The following is a 25,744-nucleotide window of genomic DNA, read 5'->3' on the forward strand; positions in this document are numbered from 1 at the left end:
CCCCTTCCTTTGTCCTCAAAATAATCCTTTGAGCTTGTTTGATACAAGAATATGGGATAACAATCTCAAAACAAAATGTCAAATTATTTTATTTCTTGTTTAATTGGTGAAAAAAATAATAAAAATCTCATGAGACGTACTAAAATGATGAAATGAGCCATCACATATAAAAGGTAGGATAATTCATTTCATGAGATATCTTTATCTATCCTTATATACCAAATAAGCCCAGAGTAGTATTACAGTCGTATTTTGTATTATTTGCCTTCTAAGATTTTAATTTTAAAAATATACATCAATTATAGTACTATATTCTAAATCATCGTTTATTTATTCTTAAAATAAATAACTTTACTTGAGTTAGTTATGATAAATTAAAAAAAAATATTTGTTATTACATATTAGTTTCTTTCCAATTAAATTGCTTGAATAAATTATATGTAGAACACTAGGTTTTTATGATTTTTCTTTTTCAAGGCTTCTATAGCTACGTTGCAAGCTCATTAATTAGATCGTGAAATGTATGATATTAGAATTATTCTATTTTATATTCTTATAAACACAAAATGTCACATTATTGTTATTTTGACAGATCAGAATATATTTGAAAAAACAATTTCAAAATAAAGATTAATGAATTCTTGACCATGAATAGTAATATTCAAACAAAAATATCAAATGAATTAATTGTATTGTCAAAAAAACTTAAATATTAAAAAAATTTAATTATATAGATCAACAATATTTTTGTATCTTAAAAAGCTAAACCAACAAACTTCAAATAAAAAAAATTAATTTTCTATTGAATAAACTTAAACCTCTTATTAAGACTTGATTTTAGACCACCAATTATATTGAGTTTATATCTATTTTACTTCTTACACGACTTTATAGAATAATATAATTACTTTTGAAAATATTTCAACTATACATTAAATGTAGAAAAAACAATTATTATCTAGATTAACTACTTTTGAAAATATTTCAACTATATTTTAAAATGTAGAAAAAAAAACAATTATTATCTGGATTAAGTTCTCTTAAATTCTTAGTTGAAAAGCAGTATTTATAATTATAGCTGAAAATACAGCCCAGAAAAAAACATTCTGTCTATGCTATTAAAAGAACCTATTTAAGGCTGAAAAGACTAGTTTTTGATTGGAGGGTGTTTGACCTTTCAAGTCAAATGAAAATTGAATAAACTTTTTGTTAATTGTTAATTATAAATAAAAAGTACATCAAAAGGTACTCTAAAGCTGTTTAAAAGAAACAAAATATTATTTCCTCCGTCGCAATATAAAATATAATTTATTAAGTTATTTTTAATTATTAGATATTCTTTGAGAAATGACACTATTAAGAAGTAATAGTTTTTAAATATAAAGATAAATAAAATAGTTATTATTTGCTATTTTTGTCTTAAATTTTAAAACAAGAATTATTTTGGAATTTTTTTTATTGTTAAAACATACTTATTTTAGAGCAAATGAAATATTAGACTTTCACTAACAAAAAATCTTTTTGATTTAACATCATTTTTAATTTTTTTTATGATACGGGAACCCGCAATCGCTATCCTTTTTGGGTGCGCACAGGGTAAAATCTCCGCTCCTATGCAATAGCTCGCAAACCACATAAGAGAGGTAACCCGCACTAGACAAGCCCGGTGCGACGAGCTCAACCCAGAAGTCACTTCAACTTATTTTTTCTTGTATTGTCCATTATAAAAATATTAATAAAAAAATATGGGACAAACGAAAGAAGGAAAAAAGAAATAAATAAAAAAGACATATTATAGAATTAGCTGATTAAGATAATATGTACAGTCAAGATCAATCTAATCTGTCTTTATAACTTTTGTTATTTTTTATTTTTTTTTCTGTTAAATTATGAATTTAAGCAAATCTGTAGAAAATTATTTGATTAAGTGAAGTATTTAAGTGTAAAAAAATTTAAATATATAAGCATTAAATTATTTTCTGTATTTTTTCATAAATATTCTTTTCCCTGAATCCTCTTCACAGAAAAAAGCTCCAATTGTTTCTCTGCAAAATCCGCCATTCTCTCATTCCTATAAAATGCTGTACATTTTTTCTGCTGCAAATCTCTTCCGCCATTTCTGAAACTCCGAGTCTTTCTCTCTCTTACCTTCTTTCTCTCTCTAGAATTCCGTCTATACAAATGGATAACTCATCGGAGGATTCTTCTCAACAGCAACAGACCGAATCCTCTGTAAAAGATGACCAGCGAGTTTATTTCGTTCCTTACAGGTAAACCCACTTCCCCATTTTGTCTCTTTTCCTTGACCCATTCATCATGCAAGTGTTTATATAGCAAACACAAAAGGATTGGGAAAATTTTTTAATGATTATAATCAGGAATTGAATTCTCCGGGTTTGCTTTCATGAGTTGATTTTATGATGTGGGTTTGATCCAATTCAGCTGAATCCGAATCTGAATCAGAGATATATCTGCACCCATGAGATAACGAGAAAGTTGAAACTAGAGCTAGTTTTTTTTTTTTTTTACTTGTTGTTTAGATTGGTAGCTGTATTAGTTTTAGTACATTGAGATGTTTTAGGTTTTTGATCACTTGTTATCTGCTGGATCAAATCGTGTTGTTTTTTTTTTTTTTTTTTAGTTTCATTTGGATTGGTGATTGTATGAGCTTTGTACATTGAATTACTGTTGGTTTTTAATCAATGTTGTTGGTTTTTGCTCACCTCTTAGCCTTTGGATCGAATCGTATGTGTGTGTGTGTGTGTGAACTTTAGCATAAGAAAGTTATAGTCTTGGATTTTGGGTTTTGTTATATTTTTTTATGTAGTTAATAATTGAGAAGTAGTATGGGGAAGTGCTAATGAGATCTGAAAGTGTTGGTTATCTGTTTAATAGTGTAAACCTCAAAAGAAGTTGACAAATTGTTCCTTCTACATAAGATATAGGTTTATCATACCGTATGTTGTCTGTTGAAATGCGGTTTCTCTTTATTATAAAAAGCTCTTATCAGTGGCGAGCTCTGTGGTTAGTAGGGGTAGAGGAAAGCGTGAAAGAAAAGAAGAAAATTGATGCTTGCGACTGGTTGTTAAGAAGAAAGAGAATGTTTTAGTAGGCAGGGTGGGGTTAAATAGCCTGGAGACAGTAGTTTCCAGAAGTTATTGTTTGCAGTATCTTTTCTAGGTAAGATTTTTTAGTCTCCGTGTGTTTCCATGGAATGGATCAAAGTGTTACACACACATATATAACAAGCTCCACAGGCACATATACATTTACAGCACTACCTGAGAAAGTGTGTTTGTCATTATAGGTGGTGGAAGGAGGCACAGGATTCAGCACCATCAGATGGGAAGTCGGCTACCTTGTATGCAGTAGCACCAGCTCCATCTTATGGAGCAATGAAACTCATTAACAACATATTTAGCCCAGACATCGCATTTAACTTGAGGAGAGAGGAGGAATCCTTATCACAGAGTCAGGAGAATGGTGAAGTTGGGGTATCAGGCCGGGACTATGCGTTAGTCCCCGGCGACATGTGGCTGCAGGCACTCAAATGGTTAGTATTTAGAACTCTGTTCTCTTTGTATTGCTTGAAATGTGTATGATGAAACATCTTCTTATTAAGATTTACACTAAAGTTTGTTGAACATTCTGAGAACCACTTGCAGTTAGTTTGTTGGTTTCTTCTGCTTTTGAGACCACTGTCTTTTTCATTTCACATCAAAGAGGCCTCAAGCCTTTCGAGACTAAAGTTGTGGTTTCTTGTTGGATGACAATTCCGATTTGTAAATATATTTTTTGTTAAATGCCTTGTTAGTGTATATGGAAGCTCAATGTATAAAGCATTTTATAATTTCTTTCTGAAACACCACCATTTGTTCTTTTAACTTTAAAATGCTTCTTTATTTCCTTTGTTTCTTTCTCTCTTTTTCTATTTGGGGTGAGGGTAACTTATAACTGATTATTTCACTTTCCTTTTTGGTGTTTCTTCACATTTAAGAAACGGAATCTGTCTTTGGATCCCAGTAACTGGATATTTAGCACGTTAATAATTTCATGCATTTTGAACTATGTAAAAGTTGATCTCTTCATTTTAGAGTTCTGATTAGTTTGACTGGAATTGCTCCCTCATATTTCAGGCACAGTAACTCTAAAGTTGCTGCTAAGAATGGAAAAAGCTTTTCAGCTACAGATGAGGATATTGCGGATGTCTATCCTTTACAGCTGAGGCTTTCTGTTTCGCGGGAATCCAGTTCCTTAGGAGTCAGAATAAGCAAAAAGGTTAAAAATAACTTGTTCAATTTCTAATTCCATCTATCATTCCAATGAGATTTATACTATCACACTAATAATAGAGTGCATAATCATATGATCTTTCGGTATGGCCCTTGCCTTCCCCTCCCCCCTCTCCTTGAGAAGCTGGCTTTCTTTTTCATCACTTTTGTTGTTACTGTTGAATGTTGATTGTTGAAATTTTCTGAAGGAACTAAGATGGCAATGCTCAATATATCAACTTTAAGAACAAGTGTTATGCATGAATCCATGTATTATCATCCTCACATGAAATACTAGGAAGGGCAATAGCTGCTAAAGTTCTTCCACTTCTGTTTTATAGTTAAGTGTTAATCAATGCATACAATTTGTTGTGTTGAGTTTTGCAAATAGATGACAAGTACATTAGTTTGATAGGTATCTATTTCCTGATATAGTGGACTATAAATTTTGCATGGTAATTTTCGGTTTTGCATGCATTCGTAAAACAATGATATCAATCCTATTGCTATTTATATAGTTCACTTGAAGCATTTGATGCTTGTAATTCCCAATTCCAAAATTGCTCATCGGGAAATTATGACGACAACGAGAGTTCTAGAGAGTGAGTCTTTGTGAGAATGATATAAGGACACTTTTCCATCATTGTGTTGTCTTTCTAGCTAAGTAAATTGCTCTAGAGTTAAATTAGATAGACAGGAACTAACAATGTAAACGGTGCAACATTCAGCAATATGTGCTAATATATCCTTTTGTATGTCTGTAGCTATGACATGAAATTGGTACACTGATACAAACACCCCCACCCTTTCCCACTTCTGTAGCAGAAGAAACTATGTAGTTTGTAATCAATCAGTTTCAAGATAACATAGTAGACTCAGTTACAGGTTTATCCTCTTAATTTAAAACTAACAAGTAATCTCACATCTTAAGTATTAGTAGAATCATTTATACCACCTAAATAGCTTGGACGAACTATATACCATAACTCAAGGATGCCTTGATATTCCACCTTTATCTATATTAGCAAATTCTCTTTCTTGATCACTAAAGGCTAAGAGGAAACCTTGGTTTGAATAAACTAGGCTAGTTGATACAGCTGAGATTGTGTATTGAAACTACATCGAAGTGTGACGATGTAAAATAGCTAGAGAATTTCATATTTTATTAACTAATAGGAAATAATTAGAGAAAAGGGTCACATGTGAAGCTAGACCAAAAGAATTTGTGTATCCGTGATCTTTCCATGCTACTTCGTATTTATCATTCACCCAAATGTTGATGCTAATTTGAGTTTTTTTTTTTTCTCTTAACATGTTAGTGTCAACTTGTCCTTTTATTGCCTCAGCTTGTGTTCATAAAAATGTTTTTTCCAAAAGTACCTCATTTTACTAAGTAATTGGAATAACTTGTTTACATTTTGTAAAGTGTTGCATATTAGACGTTTGCATTTTTTTCTTTGGACGATGTTTCTTGTTTTATCTTGCAATATATCTTCACCTATGCTTTGGAGTTCAGTTGTACTGCTTTATATCCTTTAGAGTCTAGTTTTAACATTTTGTTTTCTCACATTTGATTCAGGACAATACAGTTGAATGCTTTAGAAGAGCCTACAGAATTTTTAGTGTGGATACAGAACCCGTAAGTTCTGATATTTTTGTTATTCAATTGCAAGGGTCTGTTTGAGAAGATTAATGACATTTTGGTTCTCTGCAGTCAAGGATTTGGGATTTATCTGGGCAGACGGCATTGTTTTTTTCAAATGAAAATAATAATATGATCAAGGACTCTCAGAAGCAGTCAGAGCAAGATGTATGTAGTTCCAACTCTGTCATAATCATGACTACCAATTAAAAGTCCACCAATGCTTCTGCAGCATTTGCCATTACTTTTCTGTTTTTCATTAGAAAATAATTTGGTTAAACTTTTTTCTGGTTGTTTTCTAATTAAGTTCTTTTAGCAGATTCTTCTATTTCTTTAACTAGTGTTTGCTTCATAGAACGGGTTACAGTGACTAAGTTGATGAATATGCTCACTTAAAACTCCATCTAGGATTGAAGTGACGAAAAGAGTTTTCTCCAGCATACTGGGAGATCATTTGGTTTTCTACGTTAGTGTTTGCTTTTTCTTGGGCATGGATCAATGCTTAGCCCATTAAATCAGTTTTATGCAAATCTCCTTTGTACTCTTTCGTCTAAGGAAGCCTAACCGCCACACTGAACATCCGTTAGGGGTTATACTGGAGTTATTCATCCAATAGAAGTAGATGTGCTCTTTCATTGCAGTTTGAATCATGTACCCTTTAAGAAGATTTAGCTCTTCTATTTTACCGTGGGACAAGAGAAACACACAAAATGAGACTGTTTATTTAACAATCTGCTTTACAACCAGTTGGTTTGGCAAACTAATGAGTGAATTAGTTTATTCTACTTTTAGCTGGATATATGATTACAAAAATATGGAATATTTGGTAGTGGTTTCTTCCATTTGTGGAAGTTATTACCAGTTTGTTTCATCATCATTGATTAGTTTTGTGTTTCCTTTGATTGTGTACCTGTGAAACAAATGAGAAAGATGCCAAAGTTTTTACTGTTTTATTTTCTTTTTTTTCCTTGTATGTTACCCATTACCTAAGCTTTCGTAGTAATCCATTATCATTCAAGTCATTAGTTGGTTATTGGTCATCTTACAGTCTTATTAGTGACTCTAGAATTATGTGTTTAATGGTTCGAACGGTCAATAAGCAAGGAATGATTTGGACAGACTTCTTATTTTGTCCTCTTAATTTTTTGCTTTGCAGCTGCTCTTGGAGTTGCAGGTTTACGGGTTATCAGATTCTGTTAAAAATAAAGCAAAAAAGGATGAGATGTCAGTGCCATACCTTAATGGTTCTTCCCTTCTGATGAATGGTTCTGGCGGTGGTATAACCTCTAATCTTACTAGGAGCAGTTCCTCATCCTTTTCTGGAGGTTCATGTGAAGCTGGTACCTTGGGTTTGACTGGATTGCAAAATCTAGGGAACACCTGTTTCATGAACAGTGCTCTCCAGTGCCTTGCACACACGCCAAAGCTCGTTGATTACTTTCTCGGGGACTACAAGAGAGAGATAAATCATGACAACCCATTGGGAATGAAAGTAAGCAATGTTTTTTGAGTATTTCAAGATCATTGCAGGTTGCTTAGATGTTTTCTTCAGTTCTCTCTGAATAATTCAATGTTAACATCCCTTAACTCTTTATGTTTGGTTGGAGAAGTCAAAAGAGAAATTGAATCAATTACTCCAAGGTGAAGAATTCATTATTTTCCTCCAACTGTGTTTGGTTATCTTTGAGAAAAGTAGAAAAAAAAGAAACATATCCATTCCATTCCATTCAATTTCGTAGATTTTAAGAAATTTTGGCTTGAAGGATGTTCAATCTCTCCACTTTTTGTTATTACCAAACACGGGAAAATAAACTTACCTCTTTTACATTTCCTCCTCCTTCCCACCTCAATTTTCCCCAACTAAATATTGTGTTCTATTCTGTCTCCTTACACATTGTTTTGCCTAAGTTTCTCTCTTTCAATTGTTTCAGGGAGAAATTGCCTCTGGTTTTGGTGACCTTCTGAAGAAATTATGGGCTCCTGGAGCTAGTCCTGTGGCACCTAGAACATTCAAAGTAAAGCTCTCACATTTTGCTCCTCAATTCAGTGGCTTCAATCAGCATGATTCTCAGGTCCAATTTCAGTCCTTCCTGTTGGATTTAGTTTCCAAGTTCAAGTCATTTATTCATGCTCGCTTTTCATGCCCTCTCATTTTGTGGGCATCTTTTGACATCTAATTCTCCTTATGTATCTGCAGGAGGTCTTAGCTTTTCTATTGGATGGACTCCACGAAGATTTGAACCGCGTCAAGGATAAACCTTATGTTGAAGCTAAGGATGGAGATGATCGTCCAGATGAAGAAATCGCTGATGAATACTGGAACTATCATCTGGCTCGTAATGATTCCATCATAGTGGACGTGTGCCAAGTGAGTAGCTGACTGTGGTTTCTCATATCTCACTAGAAGTAGGAAACATTTTATCTCACTAGCATCCAAAATTATCTTGTCTCTCACTGCCAAAAGTTGGAAATCGTTGATTTCATTTCAACATTTACTTGAAAAGCAAGAAAAGTGAAGTGGTATAATGTTTTACTATATCCGGAACTATACTGAATGATATCCCAACTGTTTGGGAAAGTTTAACCAGTATTCCTAAAGCTTGCTTCAAATGCCTTAAGTATTTTGTCTAGATTCTCTGCGTTATTTATCTTCTACAAAAGAAATTGACACAATTTATCTTGAGATTCAAACATATTATACTTTTAGGGGTCGTTTGGTGTGAGGAATAGAAATAAATAGTGATGGATAAAGTTTTTGTATCTTGTTTGGGATAACTTATCCCACCATTTATATCATAGTGATGGGATAAGTTATCCCACATACATGGTGGGATAAGTTATCCCGGGATAGCTAACCCTAGGACAAGGACAACTAATCCTGGGATAACTTGTTCCCAACCAAACGACCGCTTAGTGAATTCTTATACTATTTGTTAATGCAAAAAATTGGGTCAGATCTTCTTAAAAGGAAAATTTTCTATAATGTAATCCTGAACAAAGATGATTTTTTTTTTGAGAAAACAAAGAGATGAATTTGGATTCAAGTTTATATCAAAACAAATTAGTTTTATATGTGTTGCTTCCTTCTCTCTAAATGGTCTCTGCATTTTCCTTTAAATGTCTTTGTGAGTATTCTTTTACAAGTTCAATTATATGAAAACTTGAACCTACCTTATCCGGGAAACCCATGAAAATTTGAACCTACCTTATCTGGAAAACCCATGAAAATTTGAACCTTATGAAGAGAGCTGACATTTATGCAGTCTATAGGCATTATGTGTTTGGAAGGTATTGGTCTATTTATTCATTATGTGGTCTAGGTTGGCATATAATCTCTAGACTCATCTTAGACCAATCAGCTGTGAGATAAAGCTTTGCACTTCTAAGATAATTTCCAACTACAACACATTGAGGACAGCTTGTCGTCTTCTTATTATTTAGGTTTTTTTTTTTTTTTTGTGTATAATAAAGTTGACTCTAGCACCCAAGGGTGTGGTCTAGATGTCTAGTGGTCAATAAAGTGAGTTGCGACTTGCCAACCATGAGGTATCATGTTTAAATCCCGGCAGAGGCAAAAACACAAGGTGATTTCTTGGATAGTGTTACCCGGTACCTGTGTTGGTGGCAGGTAGTAGGTACCTCGTGGCATTAGTCGAGGTACTCGCATGCTAGCCTGGAGTTGATGTTTTCCAGCAGGTCATGATTTGCCTATTACCCTTGGGAGCATTTAGACGTCTACTTAATCTGAATCTTTTTCCTGTGCATTTATACAATTTTCATGTAGTCTTATTTCTCGGAGCTTATTCAATTGTTGCAGGGTCAATATCGCTCCACATTGGTCTGTCCTGTTTGCAAAAAGGTCTCCATCACGTTTGATCCATTCATGTATTTGTCACTGCCTCTGCCATCTACATCTATGAGATCGATGACTCTCACAGTTATAAAAAGTGGCTGTGATCTTCAGATATCTACATTTACAATCACTGTTCCCAAGGATGGAAAGCTTGAAGATCTAATTCGTGCTTTGAGCACTGCTTGCTCTTTGGAGTCTGATGAGACCCTTTTGGTGGCTGAGGTTAGTGCACAGTTTCCAGTAAGAAGAGAAATGGTCTCTATGTATTTCGAGTTGTTGCTTGGTTCCTGTTTTCTAAATAAAACTTATTTCCAGCTCTTATATATGGTTTGTCTGATAGTCAAGTAGTTTCCTTTTTTCCCCCGTATTTCCAAAATAAAATTCTATTTCTAGCTCTTACACCATTTACTGGTCACAGATATACAACAACCGCATTATACGTTATCTTGAGGAGCCAGCCGATTCATTGTCTTTAATAAGAGATGGTGACCGACTTGTTGCTTATCGGTTGCACAAGGGTACTGAAGGAGCCCCCTTGGTTATGTTTACACATCAACAGATTGATGAGTATGTCCTGACTTTACTCATAATTTATGCATTTATCTTTTTTCCTTTGAAGTTCATCAAACATTTAATAGTCATTTTACGGACATGTCATACATGCACATCTATGTTTCATAAGTTGGAAAAAAAGGCTCTCCGACCTTGGTGGCAGGGTTTGGTTGTGGGTGTACTTTATGATTTCAATTGCTTAAAAGAATTGACAAAATGTTTTCTGCAGAAGATATATGTTGTTACTAGTAATGTAGTATAAAGATTTATGTGTCAACATTATTCTCACAACCAACCCTTTGAAGAAGGGCAAATATGGAAACTATGAGGTTAAAGAATTACTTACCAAAATATCAAATTTACCTTAATTTTAGAGCAAGTGATGTATGATTCATTGTATTTCTAAATGTTCAGTTTTAAGTTAATGAGATTATAACTAGTCTTTTGTTAGAAAGGAGCATTCACTTTAGACTGTCTTCTGTGAGAAAAAAATAGAAGTAGAAAGCACTATGCCACTATCTAAAGATCATAATGAAGGTTATTTTGTTTCTGGTGGTTGCCCCTCTCAGCTGCTAGGAATTCATCTTTGCTCAAATTTTGACTACTCTATCTACTTATCAAGAATTGAAATAAAAAAAGATTCACTGAACAGTCTAACAAACAACTTTATCATAACTTCGGAAAGCATTGAAAGTGTTAGTATGATCTATCTTATTGGGATCACTACACTTGTGCTTATAAGCTTCACTAAGGAGTGTAGGTAAAATAGCTTCTTTTGATTCAATATTCAAATTTTCTATAATATCATACAAACAATTTCAACTGTTTCAGTTAGTCTCAATATTGGTGTTCCTATGGCCAAGAACTACAATATTGTTATTCAAATATCCTTTTACTTTTAGCCAACTCATGAAATTAAGATATTTCTTTTTTTGGTGATGAAGAACTCCTTCTAGGGCCACCCTTGGGACCAACCACAACCCTTGAACTTGGGGGTAATGGTCCCCTCTTCCTACCATTCTCACTTAAATACCAAGCTTAGTTCGTATAGAACAGGGTTCAAACTTGTGACATAAGCCACAAGTCTCTCAATCTTTACCACTTGAACTAAGGCCTGGGGTGTAAGATTAGGATATTTATGAAGTGCCTTTTCCAAAAAAGTTCTCAATCTATTAGTTTACTATGGAGAGTGGGTGATTGATCATGGTAACTTGAACTCAAGATGGTTGAAAGAGTAGGTTGTATTGCCATATATACTTGTACAGTAACACACACAGTGTGGTCCCACAAGTGGGGTCTTGGGAGGGTGGGGTGTACGCAGACCTTAACCCTTCCTTCATGGGGTAGAGAGAATGTTTTTGATAGTTGCCATATACTTTATTGACATGGAAAAAAAAAAACATTTGGTATTGAACATTCTCTCTACCCCATAAAAAAAAGTTCCCATATACTTGCATCCTGTATAAAGTAAAAGTGAGGTGGATATCTAGTAGTATTGAACATTCTGAGTCTCAACTCGCTCACCTTAATGCTTTACAAATCATTGCTGTACATGGTTTCTTGGAGCAACATGTAGTTGAAATGAGGTGTGTTATCCTTCTAGATTATGTGTACAATCATGAAGATGCAAAAAGGAAACTATTGCTTTTTTAATGCATCTTAACTACTAGAGTTGTTCATACTGTGGAATTTCCTGCTTCTTTTTTTTGCTATTTTAACTTTTGATCTGTTAAGCTGGAAAGATCTTGTAGCATTCCACGCCTCATTAAATAAGATGGCTGATATTTCCTTTGAAAAAAAAATCTTTTCCTTGCTTCCTTTTCCCATTCTAGCAATCTAATAAAGACTGCATGTGCAGGCATTATATATACGGGAAGCTGACATCAAATTGGAAGGCATTTGGTATTCCACTTGCCGCACATGGTAGAGTTCTTAAAGGATATGATGTCTGTAGTCTTTATCTGCAGTTACTTGTACCATTCTTAGTCCAAAATAGAGCCCAGACGGATGAGCATAATTTTGATAGAAGTTTTACTGAAGTATGTACAGAAACGGAACCTGATGACAAAAGAGTAAATGGGTTTCCAGTGAGCATTGCTGAGGAAAATGCTGCCAAACATTTAGATATGGAATTTCATTTTTATCTGTCAGATGATAAGGCAATCGCTAAAGGCGCTGAGATTGTAATGAATGAGCCATTACAGTCCACAGATATCCCTGGACGGTTAAATGTACTTGTAAATTGGTCACCTAAAATGGTTGAAAAATACAATACAAGCCTTTTCAGCTCACTGCCAGAAGTTTTCAAATCTGGTTTTTTTGGCAAAAGACCTCAAGATTCTGTCTCACTGTATAAATGTCTTGAGGCATTTCTGAAGGAAGAGCCTCTAGGGCCAGAAGATATGTGGTAAGTATGCAGCTCCTTCACTTCTGTGATTTTACGCCATCTGTACACAAGTTTTATATTGATAAATTATAACATATGAATGTTCAGAGATTTCTTGAAATGGTTCTCTTTTTGCTTCATTTTTGGTTTGTGCTAACAATCATAAATCCTCAACATTTGTACTTACATAACTGTATTCTCCCTATGATACAAAATTTTATTTCAATTAGGTCAATACTCTTCACCTCACCTTGATTGCTTATGGTGCATAACTGTTCTTATTAGCCTCAACCAAATTGGACCTTGACTTTGTAACATGGCATGAGCAGTATCCTTGAAACCTCTAGTTCAGTTATGTTAAAGAAATGACGACATCGGCTGATGCTGTCACTTAACACCTCTATTGACTTTCTGCACATTGTGCTTCAAGTGTAGCTCTTTGTTTCTTGTATATTGAAATCAACTATATACAGTTTTTAGATAATGACATTCAGTTATTTACCAGGGCCACTTCTGGCAATGACAGTCATATTCATCGGGTGAAAAGACTTCTTTCATGCAAAAATTCTAATATTCAATTTTATCATCTAATCATTTTTTTGTGTCATTCACTTTGGAAGTATGAATATGATCTGCCTAACGTTTTCTGTTTCGTATCCAACATTAGGTTCTGCCCTGGGTGTAAGGAGCATCGCCAAGCCACTAAGAAGTTGGATCTTTGGAGACTGCCGGAAATTCTGGTCATCCACCTGAAGAGGTTCTCATACAGCCGGTTTATAAAGAACAAGTTGGAGACATACGTTGACTTCCCCACTCATGATCTCGATTTATCCTCATATATGGCCTACAAGGATGGAAAATCTTCCTATCGGTATATGCTTTATGCAATTAGCAACCATTATGGAAGCATGGGAGGGGGTCACTATACTGCGTTTGTTCATGTAAGTAGTGCTGCTACTTTGAATACCTTGCTTCTTTTGCTTTTTTGTGATTCTGTTCTAATGTAAAATAGGAATTTTTAAACCTGATAAAATTGGAATACTAATGATCAGTATAGATGTATGCAAAAATTTGTACTTCTGGATGAAGGGAAGTTAGTTTTGGATTTGCATGATATGCTGGACTTGTTAGACTCCCTGAATATGTAATGTAAAACAAGTCCTTTCTTTTGTATTTGCTGCAGCATTATCTTTGTACAATTTCTTAATAAAACTTTAACTCGCAACATATTAAAATAAACTTCAGCTTATCCAAAAAAAAAAAAAAAACTAGCGCTTGGGGAGAGGGGTGGGTGGGGGGTCAGGGTCAGTGTACCTCTCTCCTAGGGCAAATTTAGAAATATCATGTTTCGTAGGTGTGTTCAGTTTATGTATTTGCATGTGTCTCCATTGTATATTGAACTTTAAACTTTAGTCATGCATCTTCATTCTGTTGTTAACTTGTTATCATCTGCATCATGAAGAATATGCAAGAAAGAACCTTTCCAGTTTTGCCAATTTAATTCAAATATTCTAACCTGTGTTTTTTTCTTAATAATGTAGCAAGGTGCTGATCGGTGGTATGACTTCGATGACAGCCATGTGTCTCCCATCAGCAAGGACAAGATCAAAACCTCAGCAGCGTATGTCCTGTTTTATAGACGAGTTGAAGAAACCTAACGTTAGATTATATTTACTAAACATCAAGGCTTGATTTGTCTTTTCGCAAAGCCTTACAGGAATGGGTTTGGTTTCAACATTCTTTGACCTTTGGCATCATCCAGTTTAGTTGTAGTTTTGGGTCAAAAAGAATCTAGTGAAGTGGTAACAATGGTTATGTAGCAGTGTAGCAAAGAGAAAAAGAAATTTAAGTTTATATTTCCATAGCCGTTTTAAATGGAAGATACTTTTCCTTAATTATCACAACAGATGAAAAAGTAGTTTGGAACAGATTGTTTATGCACAGGGGAGGAAGCAAAGAAAGGTAAGGTCTTTTATGACATGAAGTTAATTGAATTATGTCATTAGATAGGAAATTACATTTTGCAATTTTGGTTATAATTTTCATTGTGCATTATACTTTGATTCTAGCTTCCATTTTCACCTTTAATATAGGCACATCACTAGAGTTTCTCAGCAAACTGAGGCTGAGTCTGCGAGTGAAACCCCAAAACGGGCTTGTTTGTATATGATCATTTTAGTCATAAGAGATATCGGGTTTGAGCTCTAACAAGGGAGGGAGTACCATTACATGTATATATACCAATTTATATATATATATATATATATATATATGTATGTGTATATTGTTGTATACCAATGTGAAAGAGATTGAACATCAGCTAGATTGGTGGATCTTGTTGAATCTCTCATTAAACCTAAATTTATTTTCAATATCTGGTGGGCCTATACTATAATAGGAAACCCCAATAAGTACTACATCCTTAGTTTTCTTGACTGTCCTTTAAATATTTTGGACTGGACCACCCTTCTTTATATAGGGTAGCATGCATGTGGGTCCCACCCCACACACCCTCATTTTTTCAGGGTATGAGGTGATAGTAGTATCATAGATGAGTAGCTACTTCAAATGCATACAACAAGCTTGAAAATCTCCTTTTTTTCGACTTTAACCATCTAGTTTTCTAAATTTTCATGGCCTTATTAAGAAACCTCTATTGAATACATAACATGTACACTTGTCATATGGTTGGTATACGTGCATTTATGTTAATGCAACGCCCCCAAATATTTTTTCCAAAAATTATAATCAAACCCAACTCCATTTTTATTCTAAAGTTCATCTTTTAGGGATAGTATATATATGGTAAATAATTGAAGTGGAATTATTAAGTCTCTGATCGATTGATGATGTTTTCTCTAGATTATATTCCATGGATTATTACCTACTTAAGTTTATTAATTTCACTCCCATTTAAAGGTGAATTAAAAAAATGTATGTAGTGCTAGAACGAAAATGAAATTGCATATATATAAATTCCAATCCAAGCTAGAGTGGAATCAAAAGGAATCCCTTGATCACCTAATGCTTAAGTACTGAGTCCGGCACTAAAAAGACACATTTTTTAGTGCAATGCATCAGACGGATTGTTGGCCACCTTTGTGGTGAACCCCAATTATCATGTTGAAATAAAATAATATTACATTTTATTTCGAAATTATTATCTATTATGCTTCGTACCGATCCATTCCTACTCCTTTAATTTAGGGATAGTGTCTTGACAGGAGAATTTCTAAATGAATATCAAAGCAAGTATACCTCAGAAACCTACCTATCTTTTTACACACTGATCAGACTGAGTACTATAGCCCCCACCCCCCTCATTAAATTCCAAAATACCAACTAACATGATTTGACATTACAGATTCTGCAGCTTAAAGCCAATACCTTTTTTTAAAATAAAAAAACCTCAATTAAAAGCATATAGATGAGTCGAATCAAACTTTTAGTGAATGACATAAATAATTGTTTTTCTTAAAAAAATATGATATTAAAGAGAAAACTTCCAATTAGATTTTTTTTTTCACCACTCATAAGTCACAACCAATATCTTTTTGAGAGATTTGATTCACTAGCTCAATTTATTTTTAATTTTATGTCTTTTATAATGAAAAGGTTGATTTTATTGTATTAAATTTATAAATAATTGTAAAGAATAATACAAACAAATCGAAACAGAAAAATAGTAATTGACACTAAAAAAAAATTGCAACTTAAAAGATGATCAAATTATTGATAAAGAAAGGCCAAAAAGAAATAATTAAAGGTGAGTTGAGGGTTCCATGATTGTGTTGTGTCCACTCTTGTCAAAAGTCATTGATACTTTATAGTACGTGGTCTTTTCATTTCTTGAATGCTTAAAGCACATAAATCTTGGTAGCTAGCTGCTAGGTTATACAATATAGTAATATAATAATAATAATAATAATAATAATAATAATAATAATAATGATACTAATGAAAATAAAGCTAGGGTTATAATTTATATATATTTCTGCAGCCGTGACTTGAGTATGTCTTTTGCGTTAAAAACATTTTACTTGGTCTACTCTATTCTTTGGCTCAGAAATATTATTTTTTGAAATAGGAGATTTAAATAATTCTCCCCCGTTTAATATAAATAAGTGAGGTTAAGGAAGAGTAGAGTGTAATCTCGAGGAGGTAGAGAAGCTATTTTCAAAAGACTCTCGGCTCAAGAGCATCAAATTCTATCAAGAAGAAGAAGAAAAAAACACAAAGAAATCATAACCGTTAATAAGAAAAACAATATTAAATCTACGAATTAAAGAAACAATAACAACAATAAAATAGTGTGATATATAATATAACAATAGGGTATATATATTATGTTAAACTCCATTAATGAATTAGTGATCCTTGGAATAGAGAAAGACATAAAGACGTAATGAGATATTCCAAAAATGGTGTAATTAGTTATAGTAACTGAATTTAGAATATGGTATTTATTGATACCTTAAATGGTAAGTAATGGCGTGCATGACTTTTGCTGAGACAAAACCAAATTGGTTTAAAGCTCGCTGGTGCAACGCCATACAAGTTTTATATTAATTAGTTTAGCAGAGCCATCAAATTCGGTGTTTATTTGGTCCCATCCCTTCATTTCGAATCTGATTTGACTCTGACTCATGAATATCATGAACTGTTACTATCAACACCCTCTCTCTTATCTTTTTTCTTTTTCCATCTGGTATCTGGTATTCATATTAGAGCTCGATTAAATCTGGATTTACGTCAAAAAGTAGAACACTTCCAAACGAACGTGACTCCGTATCCAAAGGACTTGAATCCGAGAGCTCTTGATTAAGAATGAAGGAGTATTTACCACTCTACTACATTCCTTCTTGTTGGTACCCTCTCTCTTTTCATGTGTGTGTCTCTGATCACCTGATTGAAATTTCTCTATTCTTAATAAGAAATCTCAAGTTTTAAGCTTTAAAATTGAAAAATTAAATATTTCCCCTATAGTAGGCCAGTTAGTGATGTTCGTGGTTTGAATTTGGGGTAAAATCAAAACCAAATTAATTTAATCGTTTTTTAACTATTAAAATCAAATCAAATATAATTTGTATCCATTGAGTTTGGTTATTGTTGGTCTAGTTCGGTGTAAAGAAATATACTGGTATTTTTTTTTCCCCTTATAATCAGGAAAAGAAATCCATCATTTTCCAACTTGTAATCTATCATTAACTTTTTATTGTGGTGGATACAATTTTCTTGAATTATAGAGGAATTCTCTTAATATATGTAAGCTTTAATCAAGTGTATAAAGATGATAAGAAACATATAAATCTGGTAGTTAGTTTCTTTTCATAAATGAATTTAAGGGGTAAATTAGCTCATTAACCTATTAGAGATAATAGAATTTTTCATTAAAAAGTATACAATATATATATAAAGTTATGAAATTTATTGATATAACTTATCGATTTGGTTCAATTTTTTAATTCAGTTTGTTTTAAAATAAAACCAAACTAAAGCAATCTTATCGATATTTTAAAACTTAAAAGCAAGCCTAACCAAATTAAATCAAAACTAAACAAATATCAATTTACTTAATTAATTTAATTTAATTTTCCATTTGAATCAATTTTACCCAAATTATGAACAACTGGTTGGCCAATATTCATCGTTGAATTACTCGAACTTTGGCGTTTGAATACCATATGACTGAAAAGTCCCCCAAAAAATTTAAAGCCAGCCTTGATATGCTGACCATGTTAAGAATAAATACTCAGAATCCAGTTATTTATAAGAAAATTATTAATAGATCTCTATGATAAATATTAATATTGAGTAATTGAAAACTAACATGTATCACATCACGTCCTAGTTCAATTAACATTCTTAATTTAGATTAGGGGCGGAGACAAATAGGTGCAAGGGGGTTGATCATCAAAAACTTTTTCATTAAAAAATTTATAAGAACCATGTAAATTAATAAGTATGTTGAACATAGAAAATCACACAGTTTAGGATTAGGACATAGAATCCTAACATTAAGTTTGATATAGTTTATGATTAGAATATAATGTTGAATTTTAATACTATATCACAATATATATGAAGTTGTAAGGTTATATTAGAACCATCAATGTGCATGAATTAGCAGAGAAAAATACTCCGATAAAAAGTTATATATTTTATCACTCAGATGCTTTCCTCCGTATCAAACACATCCTTAGAGTGTGCTCACACAAACAAACGCAAATAATAGTAATAAACTAATAATAATAATAAACAAGCGTATATTATTGGAGTAAACATAGTTAATAGTTACAACTTATAATACGAATAAAAAAACAAGGAATCCAAGGCCCTAAAAGGGATGATGCTGAAAGAGCTAAAAACAGTTTATTAGTTTGGAGAGATTAATATAATATATATATAATATATCTCACCTATATAATCATATAATATATATATTATATCTGTGATCATAATATAGCTAGATCATATTATTTATTATTTAATTAATATAGACCAATGGTTTTCTGAGGACCCTCTCCTGCAACAGCATGATCCAATTTATTGGTTTGTTTGTTGCCATCCAGCTTGAGTCCAAAGTGCATATGAGGGAAATGTGCCCACTGCAAAAACATACAGTAAAATATCAAAAAAGGTAATTAAATTTTTCACATAAATATAAAGTTCTTTAGTCACACTATTCTATTTATTGCCTCTTCTGTTTATTTTCCCCTACCATACCATTTTGCCCAAAAAATTAATAGTCACACTAAAACTCAGAAAAATGACTTCTCTACTAATATCTTGCATATGTATAGAATCTCAATAAAATAAGTAAACAATCTATTTATTTTTAAAAAAAATATTTTTCTTTGTATCGAACACACTCTACATCGATCCTGTCCTTTGTGTATTTACTTATTGAATATTAATATACAGTTTTGATATATTTAGATTTAATTGCATTTTTCATTTCCTTCTAATTTCTTCATATATGGCTCAGCCTACATAGCAAAAGTTATTTTGAGATGAAATAATTATTTTTCAATTCTCATGTAGCATGAAAATCTCTAAAAAATTTTTAAATGTATGTAATATATAGCTTACATTTTTGGCAGCAGTGCTAAAAGCTTCTCTGTGGCTAATATCAGGATTGCTTGCCTTTATCCTTTGGATCTCCTCCCTACACATTGAATTAATTAACAACATCATAGATATATATATATATATATCTAATTCACACATTTCTTAATTTAATGTATATGCTACTTAAAATTATATTATTTTTACTTACTTGATAAATCTATTGTAGGCAGAAGGTACACGTTGTCTTTTCTCCGGTGCTGCAAAGTTTTCAACAAATATTTGAACATATAATTATAACATTTTGAAGGTCGAAACCGTTGTAGGAAGGCAAGGAGGAGCACGTAGGAATATCGATTACTATATGAGCCACTAGCTAGTGGCTGAGAGGAAGCGAGCAACACTTTTTTTTAATGGATTGGATGGAACTTAAAGAAACAAACCCCTATTAAAGAAGAGTCATTGTGCGTTAGCTAGCTAACTTTTTTCAGCTAGCCGTGTTATGTCATTATATATAATAAATTATGAATTCGCCTTTAGAGAGTTAGATGATGTTTGTTAGAAAGGTTATGATAACATTAGTTTGTTATTTCCAATTGACATAATTTTACTGTATGAAAATCGTGATGTTTTATGCACTATAAGGTATGGGTAAATTTAGGTAAAACAAGGTTACAATTGATGATATATATTTGTCATGTGCTAGAATATACATTTGTCCCTAATTTGGTTGTGTAGTTTTTTTTAAAAGAATTTATTATGTTTTGGACCATTTAACTCACTGTCTCGATCAAGATTTTGGATTGGTGATTGGATGGTCAGAATTTAATTTTTGTCAAAAGTGTTGGTGCCCAAGAGTTTAGAGATGTTTTAACTAACATAAGTAGTCATATTCTTCTTACTAGCGTGGGTTACAGTGAATGATTGATTGTGATTTATCCATTTTTAACTAGAGATCTCAGATTAATTTAAAAACCTAATTTAATCTCACATCAAAATGTATTTATCATGTGTTGAAATACATATTTTTTTTGGTTTAGACACCTATAAACATTTCAGGAGAAATAGAACTCATAACCTAAAACATTTTTTTGACCCCTCTATCACTAGAGGGGAAAGCTATTCTTGTATTAAATGAGATTCAATATCTAATACATACACATAAAATAAAATTAAAAAATCTATTCACATTGTATAGTTTTCTCAATGTATAGCTCAAAATCTTTTTTTAATTTAACCATTTTGACACCTGAAATTAATTAAGAGCGGATCTAAAGGGAAACTGATTACTTAGCTAGCTTTAAGAAGAGATTATTTCAACTTGATATAAGTAAAGAGAGGCAAGGAGAATTGAATCCCCTTCGCGGAAAATTGTATTATGTCAAATAAGATAATTCCCTTGACACAAGTGAAGATTCTAGTATAATAGCAAAGGTGGTTCAAAAGTTATGGAGTACCTTGTGGTTATAGTTTCAAATCCTAGGTGTGACACACTAGTATTTTTTTAAGAAATCATTTTTTATGAATTTCTTGCTCCGTCACTGAAAATCACCAAACTGACTAATCTAGAGACTAGAGTCATGCCTATACCTTTTTATTCCAAGAAAGGACCTAAGAGAAAAAGGGTGCAGCAAGGAATTCAGAAGTACTTACCCTATGTTTCAAGATACTGGTATTACATATGAGTTGGGTACAAGTGTAATGTCACAATCAACTGATGGATTGTACACAATTGGACCCAGCTAATAATGAGATGGTACACAATTGCTCTTCTTTGGTTGAAGAGGTTCAAAATCACTAGTATCAAAGAACTCAACTTGTTTTCAAACCATTCTAGTAGTTAGGTAATAATTTAAAAAGAATCAGACACGCATGTGACATAGGTATGTATGTTCTTCATGAAGTCCCTCTTTTAAATTTTTCAAAAAGAGTGCGAACACAAAATTAATATCTTATAGTGAACAAGTAATTAGAGAAATGGAGAGAGCGCTTACGGCGAATAGGAGGGGATCTAGGTTGATCATGATCAGTAGGAATGGGAGAAAATCTGTGAAATGAATTTGTAGAAGAGGATGATGACCCATAACCTCTACTCATCCCATCTTCAATACTTGGCTCATTTTGTCTCTGCTAATTCAACATAATAACACATTATACACTATACAATTACATATAGTTTGCATATACCAATTAGTGTATATATATATATATATGAAAGTCTCTGTTAAGTTGTGTGATTATTTCATCTAAAATTTTATATTATGTCTCAACGACATAGACTCTCTAAGGTATTAGAAATAAAGAATTTGAAATTGAACTAAGTATTTCCACATATTCTTGTAAGACTTAACTAAATAAGTACAAGGCAAACACTAAAAAGATTCTAGAATAAATAAATACTCCCTCCGTTTCAAATTGTTGTCATATTTTTCTTTTTAGTCCAATTTATAAAGAGTGCCTCTTTCCTTTCGCATATTTAAGACCATAAGACTAAACGGCATCTTGGTACATTTGAAATATTTCTAATTTAAGATCACAAGAATCGAATTGAAACGAAGAGAGTAAAATATACCTGTAAATCTTGAATGGGGAGAGACTGAAGGGAAGGTGAAATATTAACAGAAAGCAAATTTGCGCAGTGTCCACACCTTACTGTCACTATTGTCATCATACCGTTGCATGGAATGCTAACCTGACATACAATAACAACAATAGAAACAAAATTGAGTAATTAATTTACTATTTTATTAACAAACACAACATCATACAAGTGCTCACTTTTGTCCAGAAAATAAAAAAAAATAAAGCATAATCCTTATAGAGTACTTATTAATTTGTGCCTAACGAGATTTCACTATTTGCAGTTGCAAGATTTGGCAAATTGAAACATACATTCTATGTACTTGGACTTAATAGTTAGCAATAGGTTTGTAGTAATGATTAAATCTATTACTACCTCGTCCATTCAGTATAACAGAGCAAATTAATGATGGTATAACAATATCAAATAGGAAGGTGACAATCTCAATCTAATGGCATAGCCGGATTGTAGTTAGCGAATTCAAGAATATATAATACATATGATAAGATTCAAACTTGCGATCTAAAATAAAATTTTAAGCATACTAAGCTCCCCAAGTGAGTTACCCCTCAACTCCAATTTATGTGTTTTATAAACGAAAATTCATTTTTTTTTCTTAGTGAAACTTCTTATACTACCAACAAGGGTTGTGGTGTAGTGGTAAGTATTCCTTCATCATTAACCAACAGGTCTCGGGTTCGAGCCTCCTTGGGTGCAAAGTTGCCTTTGTTAGGAAACGCTTTACCCCAATGTAAGACTTCGTGTGTGAATTCAAATTTAGTCGGGCTCCAATGTAAGACACCGGATGGAAAACCGAAAAAAAAAATATCCAAAACTTATTTTTCACACATTTTTAAAGTTGATTTTTCATATGGTCAATCAACTATTTTTTTATTGAATAAACTTAAAATCAAGAAAAAAGTGATTTCTCGAAATACATAAATATTAGTTGAGTGCTCATGTAAGAAAACAAACCCGAAATTACTATAAGGAGTTTCCTTTAAAGTAGGCTCTTGGACTCATCTCTTTTCTTTTCCTTTTCTTTCGGTGCTCTCTCATCGACTTTTTCTGACCATTTACTCAGTCACCAGAAAAGTGAGTAAACTAGGAAAATGACATGACCACAACAGAAATCATGAAATACACATAATCAGAAAATATATTTAAAATAATTTATATTAGTAAAAAAATAATTAAATATGTGATATCCAAAGTAAATATTTTTTCTGATGTAAAACTCTAGCATCATCAATTTCATTTTGTCTCTTCAAATCAAGCAACGTAACTACATTTTCATAAATGGATGAAAAAGATAATGATTTAAAAAAATGTTAGTAATAATATCAAAGAATGGTCAAAATAAGGAGGAAAATAAATTAAAGAAAAATATATCTTATTGTAAGAGGATTATCTTTTTATTATCCAGTGGACAAATGCATACTCCAATTTTTATTTTCATGAAAAAGAATTTGATTGTTTCAAGAATTAGTACAATTATTTATGATCAGCGTGTGAAGTATAGTACGAACCTGATGAGGAAAAAGAGGATCGACCAATTAATTGGTAAGAGAATTAAAAACAAAATGATAACCAAATTATGAGGAATATAATTAACGAGCTTGTTAAATCGTGACAATTAATTAATTAATTAAATCCTTAAAAAAACTACTCACAAGAAACCCTAGTCCTATATTTTATATATAGAGTATATGAAATTAAATATTTAGCTTGTTTCTAGTCAAACTAGTACAATATATTTTTTTGTCTAGAGACTTGTTAGATAGGGTTTGGGAACCAATTAACCGGATTTCAACTCAATTTATATTTCCTTCCATTAACCTTCAAAAAAAACAAGCAAGGAAAAGAAGAATAAAGGAGAAAATAATGAAAGATTGTTTTCAATTATTTGAAAATTAGCATAAAATATGAAAATATTATAACACTTTGAAGCAAAATTTCTCCAATTACATCATATCTTTGAGTCAATTTCTCGCTTAACTAATAGTTATCATCTCAAAAAAGAAGTCATCTTTTTTCTTGATTTCAATTTTTTTTAATAAAAAAAATGACTTTTTGAAATAATAATTATTAGTTGAGAGACCGTAGAAGAAACCATCTCCACATATTTCTAACCCTTGTCGCTTATACTAAAAAAGGAAGAGTTCATTTTAACAAGATTTTGTTGAATTTCAAAAGATTTGCTTTCAAAAAATCCAAACAAAATTGGAACAATTAAACTTTAATTTGAACTTGTACTCATCATCATTTTATAATTTGAAAAAATGGACTTCTTCTTCTAATGATTCGATCTAAAATTATTTGCCAACATGCATTTCAAAACTAGCAAAAAGGGTTTCAAATCAAATTAAATTAAATTAAAGAAGTGTACCGCAAGAATTGTGCTGCAGAAGTTGCAATGAACATAGCAAACACGTTCTGAGGAAGATGAATATGTCATGTCAAGTGACATTTCTTATAAGTTTTTTTTTCTTTTTAAGTCTGAAAATACGGATCGAAGAATTAAGAGGCGGATCAAGGACGAGCTCTGAAGTAAAAGGATGAGTCAAAATCAAGAAATATGTGTAATGTTCATCATGTTATGAAATACTAGTAGCTAGGAAGAGAGTTGAAAAGACCTAGCTACAAAAGATGGGGAAAAAAGGGGGAAGAAAAGGCTAGTAAAGGGGGAGATGATAAATAAGGTATGAGGTTTTGAGAGATGAATGAAAGAAAGAGTACAAAACAAACACATATTAGAGGTGAAGAGATTGATGGGATTGGAATGGTTTGGTCTGGTCGGTATAGGGGCAAAGGGGGGTGGGGGTGGGGTGGGGGTAGGGGAGGGATGGGTGGGGGGGGGGTGAAGGATGAGAAGTGAGTGAAGGAAGTAGTGGATCATCTTCATCATATAATATAGTGGTATTGTTGTTGTCATGCATATCTATACCAAGTGTAATTAATAGAGTATGCAAAATTAGTTACTACCACAAAGTTGTTATATCCAAATAGTAAATAGATACAAGATGTACATTTGTGTGTCTTTTCATACACAAGTATATAGCTTTCTCAATCTCATTTTAACTGTCGTTTTAGCTCATTTTATTTTTGTAAAAAAAAATGATTTATACTTTTTGTTTGTTGTATTTTTCCTTAAACATAAAAAATACACTATAATCACAAAACAAAGAAAAAACAATGATTTCACTTATCAAGATTATGAATACAAATCTCATATTTATCTCTTGATTATCTCCAAAATTTGAGGGCTAAAACAACTTTCTCGACTAGGGTGATGTAGAGCTCCTTAAAATTTATTTGAACTCTGTGTAAGGAGATTTTGTGGATCCTCAAGTATTTGGATTTTTCAGAAGAGTGTGATAACACTTTGATC

General features: G+C 32.3%; 2 protein-coding genes across 3 annotated transcripts; one reads left to right on the top strand and one right to left on the bottom strand.

Annotated features, from left to right (window-relative positions):
* The first annotated feature begins 1,989 nt into the window (after nucleotides 1-1,989).
* On the top strand, nucleotides 1,990-14,599 carry LOC125872357 (ubiquitin carboxyl-terminal hydrolase 8). The gene is made up of 13 exons (XM_049553072.1): nucleotides 1,990-2,270; nucleotides 3,308-3,553; nucleotides 4,137-4,278; nucleotides 5,851-5,910; nucleotides 5,986-6,081; nucleotides 7,070-7,405; nucleotides 7,845-7,985; nucleotides 8,111-8,281; nucleotides 9,731-9,988; nucleotides 10,185-10,333; nucleotides 12,177-12,725; nucleotides 13,372-13,645; nucleotides 14,246-14,599. The coding sequence occupies exons 1-13, from the start codon at nucleotides 2,182-2,184 to the stop codon at nucleotides 14,360-14,362; spliced, it is 2,628 nt and encodes an 875-aa protein (XP_049409029.1). The 5' UTR covers nucleotides 1,990-2,181; the 3' UTR covers nucleotides 14,363-14,599.
* Nucleotides 14,600-18,953: 4,354 nt separating this feature from the next.
* On the bottom strand, nucleotides 18,954-25,148 carry LOC125872358 (putative axial regulator YABBY 2). Of its 2 annotated transcripts, none has more exons than XM_049553074.1 (6): nucleotides 24,743-25,148; nucleotides 22,345-22,464; nucleotides 21,767-21,899; nucleotides 19,984-20,032; nucleotides 19,797-19,872; nucleotides 18,954-19,312 (listed from the first exon to the last, which is right to left on the bottom strand). In XM_049553074.1, exons 1-6 carry the CDS (start codon nucleotides 24,821-24,823, stop codon nucleotides 19,196-19,198), a joined length of 576 nt encoding a protein of 191 aa, XP_049409031.1. In that variant the 5' UTR covers nucleotides 24,824-25,148; the 3' UTR covers nucleotides 18,954-19,195. The 2 variants fall into 2 exon arrangements, with proteins under 2 accessions (XP_049409031.1, XP_049409030.1); XM_049553073.1 differs by having other exon boundaries at nucleotides 21,767-21,902; nucleotides 24,743-25,124.
* Between the last annotated feature and the right edge of the window lie 596 nt (nucleotides 25,149-25,744).

Source organism: Solanum stenotomum, chromosome 8, assembly GCF_019186545.1.
Source record: "Solanum stenotomum isolate F172 chromosome 8, ASM1918654v1, whole genome shotgun sequence".
Classification (NCBI taxonomy): Eukaryota; Viridiplantae; Streptophyta; class Magnoliopsida; order Solanales; family Solanaceae; genus Solanum; species Solanum stenotomum.

Excerpts from the sequence above, each read along its gene's own strand:
- LOC125872358 (XM_049553073.1), bottom strand. The coding sequence starts at position 24,823 with ATGTCACTTGACATGACATATTCATCTTCCTCAGAACGTGTTTGCTAT. Across the intron at positions 22,465-24,742 it reads TCTGCAGCACAATTCTTGCG|GTTAGCATTCCATGCAACGG; the intron begins GTACACTTCTTT and ends ATTGTATGTCAG. Across the intron at positions 19,313-19,796 it reads TTAGCACTGCTGCCAAAAAT|TGGGCACATTTCCCTCATAT; the intron begins GTAAGCTATATA and ends ATGTTTTTGCAG.
- LOC125872357 (XM_049553072.1), top strand. The coding sequence starts at position 2,182 with ATGGATAACTCATCGGAGGATTCTTCTCAACAGCAACAGACCGAATCC. Across the intron at positions 5,911-5,985 it reads TTAGTGTGGATACAGAACCC|TCAAGGATTTGGGATTTATC; the intron begins GTAAGTTCTGAT and ends GGTTCTCTGCAG. Across the intron at positions 7,406-7,844 it reads ACAACCCATTGGGAATGAAA|GGAGAAATTGCCTCTGGTTT; the intron begins GTAAGCAATGTT and ends CAATTGTTTCAG.